Raw genomic sequence first — 13752 nt, forward strand, 5'->3', positions numbered from 1 at the left:
ATTAGTTCCTTTCTAGGAGATACCGGTGAGCTGTGGCGAGGCAGAGGGACAGTATAAGATGGCGTCCCCTGGCCTTCATTCCTTGAGCCCCTCCGTAGCCACTAGATGCATGCCAGATGTAAAGCCTGCTCCTAAGCCAAAGCTTCAGGACAAGCGCGTAGGCCTCTTTCACAGAAAGCCCGGGGGTGTGTTTCAGTCAGCTGTTTGGGCAGTGCCCTGGGGTGGTAGCCTGCCAAGAACTGTCTATGGGATTGTTGCAGTCCTGTGCATATGCAGGAGTGCAAGCCCCCCGGCCACCAGAGCCAAGGAATCAAGCTGCCAAAACCAGGGCACCAGATGTAAACACTGGGGCACCAGATACGTATAAGAGCTCCTCTCCGAGAGATGCTGGCACGCTGGAGCAGGGCAGAGGTAAAGCGTGAAGATAGCATCGTCCTCCGAGGTCTCAGGAAAGGTCTAAATTCAGCCTTAGATGTGTCATTAATCAGAAGCCTGCCCCTCAGGCTGTGGCTATAATGATAAGCCTATAGGCCTCTCCCACTTTCTGTGGGAAAGACAGACCTCCTGGGTCTGTTGCCTCCTGCCGTGCCCCAGGGGTGGTAGGAGTTTATAAACTCTTTCCCCTTGGTTCCAGTTGTAGGACTCCTGGAGCATAAACCCCACTGGCCAGCAGAACCAGGTGATACAGAGGTGTCTCCTGGCAGCAGCCACAAAAGCCAGGGCACCAGACAAGGGTATAAGCTCTTTATGGGAAGATACCAGTGAGCTGGAGCAAGACAGAGGGAGAAGGCAAAGATTGCATCCATGGGTCTCCATTCCCTGAGAGCACCTCCATAGGCCCACATAAGTGAGCCAAAGCAGAAGCCTGTCCCTTAGGGCAAAGATCCTGAAGAAGGAAACAGGGGGACTTCCCTGCTGGAGCAGCAGTTAAGAATCCGCCTGCCAATGCAGGGGACACGGGTTCGATCCCTGATCCGGGAAGATCCCACATGCCGCAGAGCAACTAAGCCCATGTGCCACAACTACTGAGCCTGCGCTCTAGAGGCCACGAGCCACAACTACTGAGCCCGTGTGCTACAACTACTGAAGCCTGTGCGCCACAACTACTGAAGCCCGTGTGCCTAAAGCCCACGCTCCGCGAAAGAGAAGCCACCGCAGTGAGAAGCCCGCGCACTGCAACAAACAGTAGCCCCCGCTCGCCGCAACTAGAGAAAGCCTGCACGCAGCAACGAAGACCCAACGCAGCCAAAAATAAATAAATAAATAAATAAATAAATAAATTTTTTAAAAAAGAAGAAGGAAACAGGCCTCTTTCTCAGAAAGCCTGGGGAAGCGTTTCAGCCCGCTATCTGTGCAGTGCCCTGGGGTGGTACCCCGCCAAGAACTGTCTCTCTGTGGGACCCAGGAGCACAAGCCCCTCTGGCTTCCAGGGCCAGGTTATCAAGGGGCATCCCCTGGGTGGCAGCTGTAGAAACCAGGTCACCAGACATACAAACTGGGGCACTGGACATGTGTAGAAGTTCCTCCCCTTTGGGAGATATTGGTGCTCTGGAGAGCAGCAGAGAGGGTGGTGATGCACCCACTGGCTGGAGCAAGGTGGGGGGGTGGGGTGGGTAGTGCAAAGGTGGTACCCACCAAAAAGAGAAGAAAGGGAAAAAAAGCAAAACAAAAAAAAAAAAAAAAAAAGGAAGGAAAGAAGGAAGGAAGGGAGAAAGAGAAAGAAAGAAAAGAAAGAAAAATAAAAGAAATGAAAGTTAAAAAGAGGGAGAGCAGGAAGATTGCACCTGCCAGCCTCCATCCCCAGAGAGTTTCCCAGCAGGCCTCTGCCCCTCAGACCAACACTGTCAAAAGTAGCAAGTGAGTCCTTTTTCACAGAAAGCCTGGGCACTTTTCAAAGGGCTGCTTCTTTGCTGGGCCCTGGCACCCATGGGTCTGTGCACCAGCCCTCAGTTTGCTACAGCCCATGAGTCTCCCGGGTGCAGGCTCTGCTGGTCTTCTAAGCCAGATATTTGGGGGCTTGTCTCTTGGGGGCAGGTCTTAAAGGTTGGGGTGCCCAATATGGGGTATAGACTCTTCACTCCTCAGTGAGACGATCCGGGTTTTGAGTTCCCTCCTGTTGCAGATCCCTGCACTGGGGGTGGGGGAATTTATGGAGAGATTCTGCCTCAGCCTTTCCCACCTGCTTCCATGTGGCTTCCCTCTCGTTTACCAGGTGTGAAGGGCTGCTCTGCCAGTTTTTAGCTTTCTTTCAGAGGAAACTGTTCCACATAAATTCGGTGTGTCCATGGGAGGAGGCGAGTTCAGGATTTTCCTACGTCACCGTCTTGAACCAGAACCTCTGTCATTTCTTTTTGGTTTTTTTCTTAGGATTTCCATCTCTCTGCTTACATTGCCCCTCAGTTCCTGCATCCTGTCTATTTCATCCTTAGAACCCTTAGCATATTATTTATAGTTGTTTTCAATTCCTGGTCTGATAATTCCAACATTCCTGCCATGTCTGGTTCTGATGCTTGCTCTGTCTCTTCAAATTGTGGTTTTGTGGGCGGTGGAGCTGAGGTCAGCATCAAATTTGAAATATTTAAAGTGGATACAGAACTGTTTCAGCAACGCAGACAATTAAGTGTGTTGTTGTCGGCGATGGTGCTGTTGGTAAAACATGTCTCCTGATATCCTACACAACAAACAAGTTTCCATCTGAGTATGTACCAACTGTTGTTTTTTTTTTTTATTTTAATTTTTTTGCCACACCACACACAGTATGCAGGGATCTTAGCTCCCCAGCCAGGGATGGAACCCGTGGCCCCTGCAGTGGAAGCATGGAGTCTTAACTACTGGACCGCCAGGGAAGTCCCTGTGTGGACTGTTTTTGACAACTATGCAGTCACAGTTACGATTGGTGGAGAGCCATATACTCTTGGACTTTTTGATACTGCAGGGCAAGAGGATTATGACAGATTATTATGAGTTATCCACAAACAGGTGTATTTCTAGTCTGTTTTTCAGTGGTCTCTCCATCCTCATTCAAAATGTGAAAGAAAAGTGGGTGCCTGAGATAACTTACCACTGTCCAAAGACTCCTTTCATGCTTACTGGGACCCAAATTGATCTCAGAGATGACCCCTTCACTATTGAGAAACTTGCCAAGAATAAACAGAAGCCGATCACTCCAGAGGCTGCTGAAAAACTGGCCGGTGACCTGAAGGCGGTCAAATATGTGGAGTGTTCTGCACTCACACAGAAAGGCCTAAAGAATGTATCTAGGGCTTCCCTGGTGGCGCAGTGGTTGAGAATCTGCCTGCCAATGCAGGGGACACGGGTTCGAGCCCTGGTCCGGGAAGATCCCACATGCCACGGAGCAACTAGGCCCGTGAGCCACAGCTACTGAGCCTGCGCGTCTGGAACCTGTGCTCCGCAACAAGAGAGGCCGCGATAGTGAGAGGCCCGCGCACCGCAATTTAGAGTGGCCCCCGCTCGCCACAACTAGAGAAAGCCCTCGCACAGAAACGAAGACCCAACACAGCCAAAAATAAATAAATAAATAAATAAATAAATAATAAAAATAAAGGAATTCCTTTAAAAAAAAAAAAAAAAAAGAATGTATTTAACAAAGGAATATTGGCTGCCCTGGAGCCTCCAGAACTGAGGAGCCGCAGGTGTGTGCTGCTGTGAACGTCTCTCCAGAGGCCTTTCTGCACAGCTGGTGTCAGCATCATACGAAAAGCAATCAAACAATCTTAAAAATTAAGATTCGTTTTTGCAATAATGACAAATGCCCTGCACTACCCACATTCACTCCTGTGAGACAAGGCCCATAGGTATGGCCCCCTTCCCCCTCTCAGTACTAGTTAATTTTGAGTAATTGTGTATTGTTGGAAAAAATGATCAGTACTAGCTTTTGTCATTTCAAAAAAAATTTTTTGTTGTTTTTTTTTTTGGTTTAAAAGCAAGGCATGCTTGTGGTGACTCTGTAACAGACTAATTTGGGTTGTTGAAACAGTTCCCGGTTTCCACTCTGGAGAGCAATCTGGGATATCTAGCTTATTTTAATTTTCTTTTTTGGGGGGGGTGGGGCAGGGAGGTGTGTGTGGGATTTGTTTTTATTTAGTCATGTTTTTTTAATTCATTAACCATTGGACAGCCCTTAAGGGGAGGAGGACGGATTGATTCCACATTCTACTTCCTAGATCTAGTTTAGAAAACATGTTCCCCACCTGGTGCTCTCAGGAAGGAGTATAGTAAACGCCTCATTTAACAATATACTCCTTTTTGGGAATTCCCTGGTGGCCCAGTGTTTAGGACTCGGTGCTTTCACTGCCGTGGGCCTGGGTTTGATCCCTAGTCGGTGGCAGTGGGGCTAAAAAAGAAAAAATTTACATATATATATATATATATATATATATATATATACTCTTTTTGAAAGTTGCCTTTTCTCTTGACCCTTGAATAGGTCCAGTATTTGACGAAACTCATGAAAAGTGGGTGGAATCTGGCTTGCCCCGCCTGTTCGAGGATGCACTGTATATGTAACCCTGACTCTCAAGGAAATTGGTTTGCCGTTTGCCACTGATTTTTTTTTTTAAGTTAATTTCTAACTTTTTTCACTGACAAAGGAAGAAAAGTATTGCACCTTTTGAAATACACAAAATGGATTGAGTACGCAATTAAAAAACATTTTTTTCCCCATCAAAAAAAGAAAATTGTGGTTTTGCCTTTTAATTTTTTGTTGATATTGGGACCTGATGTGCTGGGTAAAGGGCACTGCAGTAAACAGGCCTGTAGTAATGCGGCGGTGAGGAGTGGGGAGGGGAAGCCCTATTGTTCATGATTAGGTTTCAGCCTTTTAGGGAGCCTGTGCCTCTGAACTGTGAGCTTTAAGTGTGTTTTTTACTGTTTTCCTTCCCCTTAGGTGGGATAGAGTGGGCTGGAGCTGGGTATTTCCCGTCTCCCACCTGGAAGGCTATAGTTAAGTGGAGTTGGGTATTTCCCTTAGTCGGGCTCTTATAAGACCCCAGCAGATTAGGCTCTGATTAACTAGTTCCTCCTGAGGGCAGGCCTGGTAAGACAGTGCCCTGGGGTATTTAAAAACAGGCTCCATTTTCCCTCTCCCTTTGGAAGCACGAGGGGATTTTTCTCCCATGTTTACCGTGAAAACTCTCAAGCTCCCAGAGTCGGAGGCCCCCCTTTGATTGGGTCCTCTGGAGCTTTTAACTTCAGAGTTGTCCGCCCTGAGCCTCTAGCAATCTGTCAGTTGTGTTTGGAGTCTTCCTACCTCAGCCCTGGTTCCTGCCACGATTCCTGCTCCTGCGTCTGCACTCCCGGTAAGCCAGTACTCCCTGTTGTTGCGTCTCCAGCCTTGGGAACAGCCGTGTGCCCTGTGTCCTCCCCTCTCTTACGGATTCAAGAAGAGTTGTTGATTTTTCACTCCATTCAGCTTTTTAATTGTTGTTAGGACGGAGTGGTGACTTCCATGCTCCTTACATGAGAAACCGCAATTGTTTGTTTTGCTTTTTTTTTTTTTTTTTTTTTGCGGATGGCATCTTTTTCTTTTTTGAAGTGGTCACCAGTTCTGAGCGCTCTACCAGGGACCAGAAGGGAGGGTTTGGGGGAACATCCTTCTCTCTTTTTTTTAGTTGGAGGAAGTCAGCTGCCCTCCTCCCAGCCGCGCACGCAAACGGCAGCCGGGGCCCATGGAGGAATAACGCTGCTGCCTGCTCCGGGGGTGCCTGTTTTGCATTTTTTAATCGTGACACATAAAGTACATGTTGTACCCCTTGTAGTTTTGTAGTGGTATTGGTGGTTAGGAGACAGTGTAAGATCCCTTCCACTGGGATTCAAGATAGGTCTTTTGGTGGTATCTTTTCCAGAAGAGGGAATTTCCAATTTGAAGGTCATGTAGGGTGTGTGGTGGGAAAGGAAACCTGACCTGTTGATGATAAATATGAGTGTATTTAATAAAACTTTAACAATATTTAAGGATAGATGTTATTTTTTTAAAATTTTATTGGAGTACAGTTGATTTATAATGTTGTGTTAGTTTCAGGTGTATAGCAAAGTGATTCAGTTATACGTGCACATATATTCATTCTTTTTCAGATACTTTTCCCACATAGGTTATTACAGAATATTGAGTAGAGTTCCCTGTGCTGTACAGTAGGTCCTTGTTAGTTATCTGTTTTATATATAGTAGTGTGTATATGTTAGTCCCAAGCTCCTAATTTATCCCTCCCCCCACCTTTCCCCTTTGGTAACCATAAGTTTGTTTTTGAAATCTGTGAGTCTGTTTCTGTTTTGTAAATAAGTTCATTTATATCATTTTAAAAAATTAGACTCCACATATGAGTGATATCATATGATATTTGTCTTTCTCTGTCTTACTTCAATGAGTATGATAATCTCCAGGTCCATGCATGTTGCTGCAGATGGCATTATTTCATCCTTTTTATGGCTAATATTCCATTGTATAGGTGTACCACATCTTCTTTAACCATTCCTCTGTCGATGGACGTTTAGGTTGCTTCCATGTCTTGGCTATTGAAAATAGTGCTGCAATGAACATTGCGGTGCAGGTATCTTTTCGAATTATGGTTTTCTCTGGATATACGCCCAGGAGTGGGATTGCTGGATCATATGATAATTCTATTTTTAGTTTTTGAAGGAACCTCCATACTGTTCTCCATAGCGGTTGTACCAATTTACATTCCCACCAACAGTGCAAGAGGGTTCCCTTTTCTCCACACCCTCTCCGGCATTTATTGTTTGTAGACTTTTTGATGATGGCCATTCTGACCAGTGTGAGGTGATACAAGGATAGATATTAGATCAAATTAAGGTCACTTAAGGTCTAGAAGAAGAGGTAAGAAATCTTCACTGGCCTGCCAGTATTATTTCATAATACATAATTATTCATAAGGGAATAATCAGTGTTGACTGGAGGGGGAGGATCTGAGGATCACCAGGACCAAGTACAAGATTTGGGGCGGGTTGGGTGCCTCAGAGAGTATGGCTAGTTTGAATTTAAGAGCACTGTTGGCCTGCTTTATTTTTCCAGAGGATTGAGGGTGGCTAAGACAGTGAAATTTTTGTAGCAGTGGAAGTACTTGTTGAATATCCTCAATAACCTTACTGTTGAAGTTGGTTCCTCTGTCACTAGAGAGGAACAAAGGGACCCCCACGTAGGGAAAATTCTTTCTGGTACCAGCTTAGCTACAGTTGTGGCAGTAGCCTGTTTGCAGAAAAAAAAGCTTCTAACCATCCCGCAAACAAGGATATACATGTCTTTCTTTTTTTGTGTATAAAAAGGGAAAAGGGTAACGAGTAATTGAGGGGTCCAAAGGTGGAAGAAGAGGATAGAGTTTTTCAGGTTTTGAAACACAGACGTGGAAGGAGTCCCATTTCGGGGGATCTGCGTTGTTTCCTTGGTCGTGGCATAGAGAGGCGAGGCGATCGTGAAAAAGCTAGGGAATCCGGCTCAGCAATAGCCACCTAATCCGAGAAACCCTCAGTGTTGTCTTGGTCTCAGGGAAGGGGTCTTTTTTTTTTTTTTTTTTAATTTTTACTGGAGTATAGTTGTTCTACAATGTTGTGTTAGTTTCTGCTGTGCAGCAAAGTGAATCAATTATACGTATACATATATCCACTCTTTTTTAGAATTCCTTCCCATTTAGGTCACTACAGAGCTATTAAACAATAGCTAGCAACAAAACCAAACCAAGAGATGGCCCCCAAAACCAAAATCAAATCCTTACCGTGCTACCACAGACAATTGTCTGGGGCTCAAAAAGCCTCAGGACCAGGGTGGAGAAGATGGGGGCTCAGAGGTGGGCTTCTAGTTCCATTTTAGTAATGGCACCAAACTGTCAAAAACAAAAACCAAACAAGTAAGGAAACTGAGTTTCTTCAGAATATTGCCATCGTGGAGAACAGTTCAGAATCAAAGGCAGGGTGAGTTTGCCTTAGACTGTTGTAGGGAGGGTTTGGACAAGTTATAGGTAGAGTGGTTTACAGTTAGAATTGCTTTTGTAACTAGGGGAAGTCTTGGTCGGCTGACTAGTAAATGTGTATTTTGGTGTCTAGCTAGTTTGGGTGCACTTCTTTTTTTTTTTTTTTTTTTTTTGCCTCACAGCGCATCTTGTGGGATCTTAGTTCCCCAGCCAGGGATCAAACCTGGGCCTAGCAGTGAGAGCACCGCGTCCTAACCACTGGACTGCCAGGGAATTTCCATGGGCACACTTCTAATCTCAGTTAATCGTTCATGAGACCAAGGACTGGGAGTTAGAGACCCTGTGTCTGGCCTTGTTGGCAGGTTCAGGCAAAAATGGAAAGGTCTGTGTTTAACCTTCTCACAGGTAAATAAGGGGATCCTCTGTGAGCCTTATGGTAGTCATGAGAAAGAGTGGACCATGACGCTTATCTAAGTCACGTGGGAGAAGGTGGTTTGCCATGGTTACCAATTTCCAATCACAAAAGGATAGGATGATCTCCAGGGAGAAACAAAAAAAAAGGTTGACGGGATTTCTTAATTATCGCTGTTTGCCCTGTGGCACAGGGATTAGGTAAAGTTCAGCGTTGTCAGTTTCAAGGTTAATTTTTTTCCGTTATGATCCAGTTGTTTTGGTAGCATTTGTTGAAAAGATTTGTTGCTGCCAATGCTATGTTTCTAAAATTAGAACCTCAGTTCCTCAGTTGCATTAGCCACATTTCAAGTGTTTAAGAGCCACATGTGGCTAATGGCTACCATAATGGATAACACAGATATAGAATATTCTCGTCATCACAGAAAATGTTATTGAACAATACTGCTGTAGGCCTTACAGCACAGTGTCTAATAAATATTTTGAATTTTGTGAAAAGCAGTCGAAAGCAAATTACACTGTTAGAGGCATATATGAAAAAGTTAAAACTCAATGCCTGAGCACAATTTATTTTGAGGATTTTATAGTGAAACAATGTTGATAAATACACATATAAAAACACTTTTGTAAGGCATACGTTAGACCAGACTAATTCAAGGGATGTTTGGGCATGTATGATGCCGAACTCTTTAGGATCCCGCACAGTACAAGGTCTCTTTGTTAAATATTTTTATTTAAAATTCTCCTTAATAACTAGAATTCCAGAATCTTCAGTTAATTTGGGGATGGTAGTGAAAGGAGCTATATTGGATTAGTTATGAACATTCATATCAAGAGAATTAATGAAAATACTTCAGCACTACTTCTGGAACATGAAATATAGACTTTGTGAGACCACCAAAGCATCTATTAATATTCTTGATTTGCGTATTTGAGAAAATTCATACATACTGCTGAGACCACAGTTGAACAGCCCTGCAGATATTGCTAGATGTTTAAAATATGATCGGATCCTTCAGAATTTTTTCCCAGAGAGGCAAGTTTAAAGGCTGTACAGTGTAAAATCCAAAACACTGACAATACCAAATGCTAGGGAGGATGTGGAACAATAGGAACGCTCATTAATTGCTGATGGGAATGCAAAACAGTACAGGCCGCCACTTTGGAAAACATTTTGGCATTTCCTTACAAAGTTAAACATAGTATTACCATATGATCCAGCAATCACATTCCTTGGCGTATACCAAAATGAGTTGAAAACTTATGTCCATGCAGTAACCAACACGAGTGTTTATAGCAGCTTTATTCGTAATTGCAAAAATTGAAAGCAAACAAAATGTCATTTAGCAGGGAAACGGATAAGTAAACTGGTATACGTACACAATGGAATATTACTCAATGATAACAAGAAATGACTATCAAGCCGTGAAAAGACATGGGAATCTTAACTGAATATTGCCAAGTGAAAGAAGATATATTCCAACTGCCAGACACTCTGGAAAAGGTAAAACTAGACAATAAGAAGATCAGTGTTTCCCAGGGGCTGGGGGGCAAGGAAGAGGAGGCATAAGTAGATTGAACAGAGGATTTTTAGGACCGTGAAACGATTCTGTATATTATTGTAATGATAGGTACATGACATACATTTTTCAAAACCCATAGACCTGTACAACACAAAGAGTAAACCCTAAAATAAACTACATGCTTTAATTAATGATATATCGGTGTTCATCACTTGTAACAACGGCATACACTAATGCAATATGTTGTAAACAGCGGAAACTGAGAAGGGGTGGAATATATGGGAGCTTCCTGTAGCTTTCTGTTGGATTTTCCAGTAAACCTAAAACTGATCTTAAAATCTATTTATTAAAAAAACAAAACCCCCAAAACTTAAAGGTATCTCTGCAGAAACCTGCAGGGTTTTTCCCATTTTCCTACAGGCTCATGATTTCAAATGAGAGGTTGCTACATCTTTCATAAACGTTAGAAGAAAAGGTAAAACTTATTGAACCTTTATATTATGGGTACTACGTATAGGTAGGTATGTTATTCTACTAATCAACAAATATTTATTCAGAGCAAGTATATCCAGCCTACGCAGCTTATGCGTATATCGCCTACGCAATTTAGTTCAATTGTCACACGCTATGAAATACTATTGCTATTAACGTTTTCAAAAACAAGAGCTCTGAGAGAGAAGTCAAACAATTGATAAACAGTAGAACGGGTATCTAATCTGAATTCCACACCCAAAGTTCGAAACCATAACACCGAATAGAAGAGAATTAGCGATTTCTAACTCCGTCATCCGAAACAATGAACAGCCAACAAGTCTCGCGATGTTGTTGCGGCTACTACTACTCCCAACATGCAAAGCGGCTACCGTGCCGCAGCCCGTGCCGCAGCTGGTGCCGCAGCCTATGCCGCAGAGTCCGGAGGGCCCCGGCGTGCCTCGAGGCGCGAAAGGTAACCTGGGAACCGTAGTTCTCCTGGACGCCTACTGGTGTTGCCAGCGCGGCGGTGGCGGATCGCTCGGTTCCAGCCAGTAGGTCCTGTGAGGGCGAGCTGAGGCGGAGAAAGGGCGTGGAACTGGGAACGGGTGAGTCGGACGCAGTCTACGCGGTCGAGGGAGGCGGCACCGCGGCGTAGGGTTGACTTAAATAAATGGACCCGTGCTGCAGTCTCTCCGGAGACACCGCGGTCTTAGCGTCAGCGAGCAGAGGGTGAGGAGGCGCCAGAGCCCGGTCCTTGCATCCTTACTCGTCCTCAGCTCCCCGCCAGCATCTCCACCATGCAGTCCCGGGAAGAAGCTTCGCGCTCTCGCCGCCTCGCTAGTCCCCGCGGCGGGAAGCGGCCCAAAAGGGTTCACAAACCCACGGTTTCGGCTTTTTTCACGGGCCCAGAGGAGCTGAAGGACACGGCTCATTCCGCAGCCCTGCTGGCCCAGCTCAAGTCCTTCTACGACGCGCGGTTGCTCTGTGATGTGACCATCGAGGTGGTCACTCCTGGCAGCGGGCCTGGCACGGGCCGCCTCTTCCCCTGCAACCGTAACGTGCTGGCTGCCGCGTGTCCCTACTTCAAGAGCATGTTCACCGGCGGCATGTACGAGAGTCACCAGACGAACGTGACCATGCACGATGTGGATGCCGAGTCCTTCGAGGTGCTGGTCGATTACTGCTACACGGGTCGTGTGTCCCTGAGTGAATCCAATGTGGAGCGCCTGTACGCCGCCTCCGACATGCTGCAGCTCGAGTATGTGCGTGAAGCCTGTGCCTCCTTCCTAGCCCGCCGCCTTGACCTGGCCAACTGCACGGCCATCTTCAAGTTCGCCGACGCCTTCGGCCATCGCAAGCTGCGATCACAGGCCCAGTCCTTTATAGCCCACAACTTCAAGCAGCTCAGCCAGATGAGTTCGATTCGGGAGGAGTCTCTGGCAGATTTGACCCTGGCCCAACTGCTGGCCGTCCTGCGCCTGGACAGTCTAAACATCGAGCATGAGCAGACCGTGTGCCACGTGGCGGTGCAGTGGTTGGAGGCGGCTCCCAAGGAGCGGGGTCCCAGCGCTGCAGAAGTCTTCAAGTGTGTCCGCTGGACACACTTCACCGATGAAGATCGGAATTACCTGGAGGGGCTGCTGACCAACACCATGGTGAAGAAGTACTGTCTGGACCTTGTTGAAGGGGCCCGGCAGATGCGATATGGTGACACGCTGTGCAAGTCTCTGGTGCCAAAGCCAGAGAGCAGCAGCGGTGGCGGCAGCAGCGGCAGCGGCAGCGGGGGCGTCGTTAGCAGTGTCGTTAGCGGCGCTGGCGGCGGCGGCGGCGGCTGCAGCAGCAGCTCTGTTGTATCCGTGGCAGAAAATCCACCCCAGAGGCTGGGTGTGTATGCCAAGAAGATGGTGATCTTCTTTGGACATCCCAGAGATCCCTTTCTGTGCTGTGACCCATACTCGGGGGACATTTACAAAGTGCCATCACCTTTGACCTGCCTTGCTCACACTAGGACTGTGACCACCTTAGCTGTCTGTGTCTCTCCAGACCATGACATCTATCTGGCCGCCCAGCCCAGGAAGGACCTCTGGGTGTATAAACCAGCCCAGAATAGTTGGCAGCAACTTGCTGACCGCCTGCTCTGCCGTGAGGGCATGGACGTGGCATACCTCAATGGCTACATTTACATTTTGGGTGGGCGGGACCCTATTACCGGCATTAAACTGAAGGAGGTGGAGTGCTACAGTGTCCAGAGGAACCAGTGGGCACTGGTGGCTCCACTGCCCCATTCTTTTATTTCCTTCGATCTGATGGTAATTCAGAACTATCTTTACGCTCTCAATAGTAAGCGCATGTTCTGCTTTGATCCCAGCCACAATATGTGGCTGAAGTGTGTTTCTCTGAAGCGCAATGATTTTCAGGAAGCCTGTGTCTTCAATGATGAGATCTATTGCATCTGCGACATCCCTGTCATGAAGGTCTACAATCCAGTCAGAGGAGAGTGGAGGCAGATTAATAACATTCCCTTGGTGTCAGAGACTAACAACTACCGGATTATCAATCATGGGCAAAAACTGTTGCTGATCACCTCACGCACCCCGCAGTGGAAAAAGAACCGGGTGACTGTGTATGAATATGATATTAGGGGTGACCAGTGGATTAATATAGGTACCACATTAGGCCTGTTCCAGTTTGATTCTAACTTTTTTTGCCTCTCAGCTCGCGTTTATCCTTCCTGTCTTGAACCTGGTCAGAGTTTTCTCACTGAGGAGGAAGAAGTACCCAGTGAATCGAGCACTGAGTGGGATTTAGGTGGATTCAGTGAGCTGGACTCTGAGTCAGGAAGTTCAAGTTCTTTATCTGATGATGATTTGTGGGTTCAGGTAGCCCCTCAGTGAAATGCGCAGGGTCAGCAGAGTGTGTTATAGATAAGCTGAAACACTAAGGTGTTTTTACTGCTTTGGAAAGTATCTTAAAGAGACCCTTTCGTTTTGCTGGAAAAAAAAAAAAAAAAGAAAAAAAGTTGATTAATTTCAGGTTTGGTTTAGAAAGGGTATTGTTTGAAATACTAACATAATTTAATGTTATAGAATTTAAACATTAAAAGAAATCAACCTATTTAATAATTTACTGTTCTAAAAGTCCAGTGTTGATTGTTTAGTATGTTTATGTTTGATGACAATATAAGTTAGTTGTAATCAATAGTCTTCTATTATTAAATCTTACATTCTGTCTTGTGCCACAAGTACTTCAACTTGAATTTTAATTTCTACAATAGAAAACTGATTGGATAGGAATTACTAGAGAGGGCTGGAAAGCATATATTTTCCTTCGGAACAGTGTAGTAGATTTCCAAAACTTTAAACTAGTGGGTTTTTACAAAATGTGTTCTAACAAATATAGTCTGC

The 13752-nt window shown here is 45.6% G+C and overlaps 2 protein-coding genes across 2 annotated transcripts; both read left to right on the top strand.

Annotated features, from left to right (window-relative positions):
• Positions 1 to 245: 245 nt before the first annotated feature.
• On the top strand, positions 246 to 11003 carry LOC118884416 (cell division control protein 42 homolog). Its single transcript, XM_036832064.1, is given in 8 exon segments — positions 246 to 411; positions 2605 to 2707; positions 2859 to 2956; positions 2959 to 3021; positions 3024 to 3271; positions 4448 to 4475; positions 10679 to 10820; positions 10868 to 11003. Coding segments are annotated over 8 exon segments (984 nt in total).
• LOC118884444 (kelch repeat and BTB domain-containing protein 6) lies at positions 10843 to 13342 on the top strand. Its single transcript, XM_036832099.1, has one exon. It carries the CDS (start codon positions 11146 to 11148, stop codon positions 13240 to 13242), a length of 2097 nt encoding a protein of 698 aa, XP_036687994.1. The 5' UTR covers positions 10843 to 11145; the 3' UTR covers positions 13243 to 13342.
• The last annotated feature ends 410 nt before the right edge of the window (positions 13343 to 13752 follow it).

This window comes from Balaenoptera musculus, chromosome 18 (assembly GCF_009873245.2).
Source record: "Balaenoptera musculus isolate JJ_BM4_2016_0621 chromosome 18, mBalMus1.pri.v3, whole genome shotgun sequence".
In the NCBI taxonomy this organism is placed as follows: domain Eukaryota; kingdom Metazoa; phylum Chordata; class Mammalia; order Artiodactyla; family Balaenopteridae; genus Balaenoptera; species Balaenoptera musculus.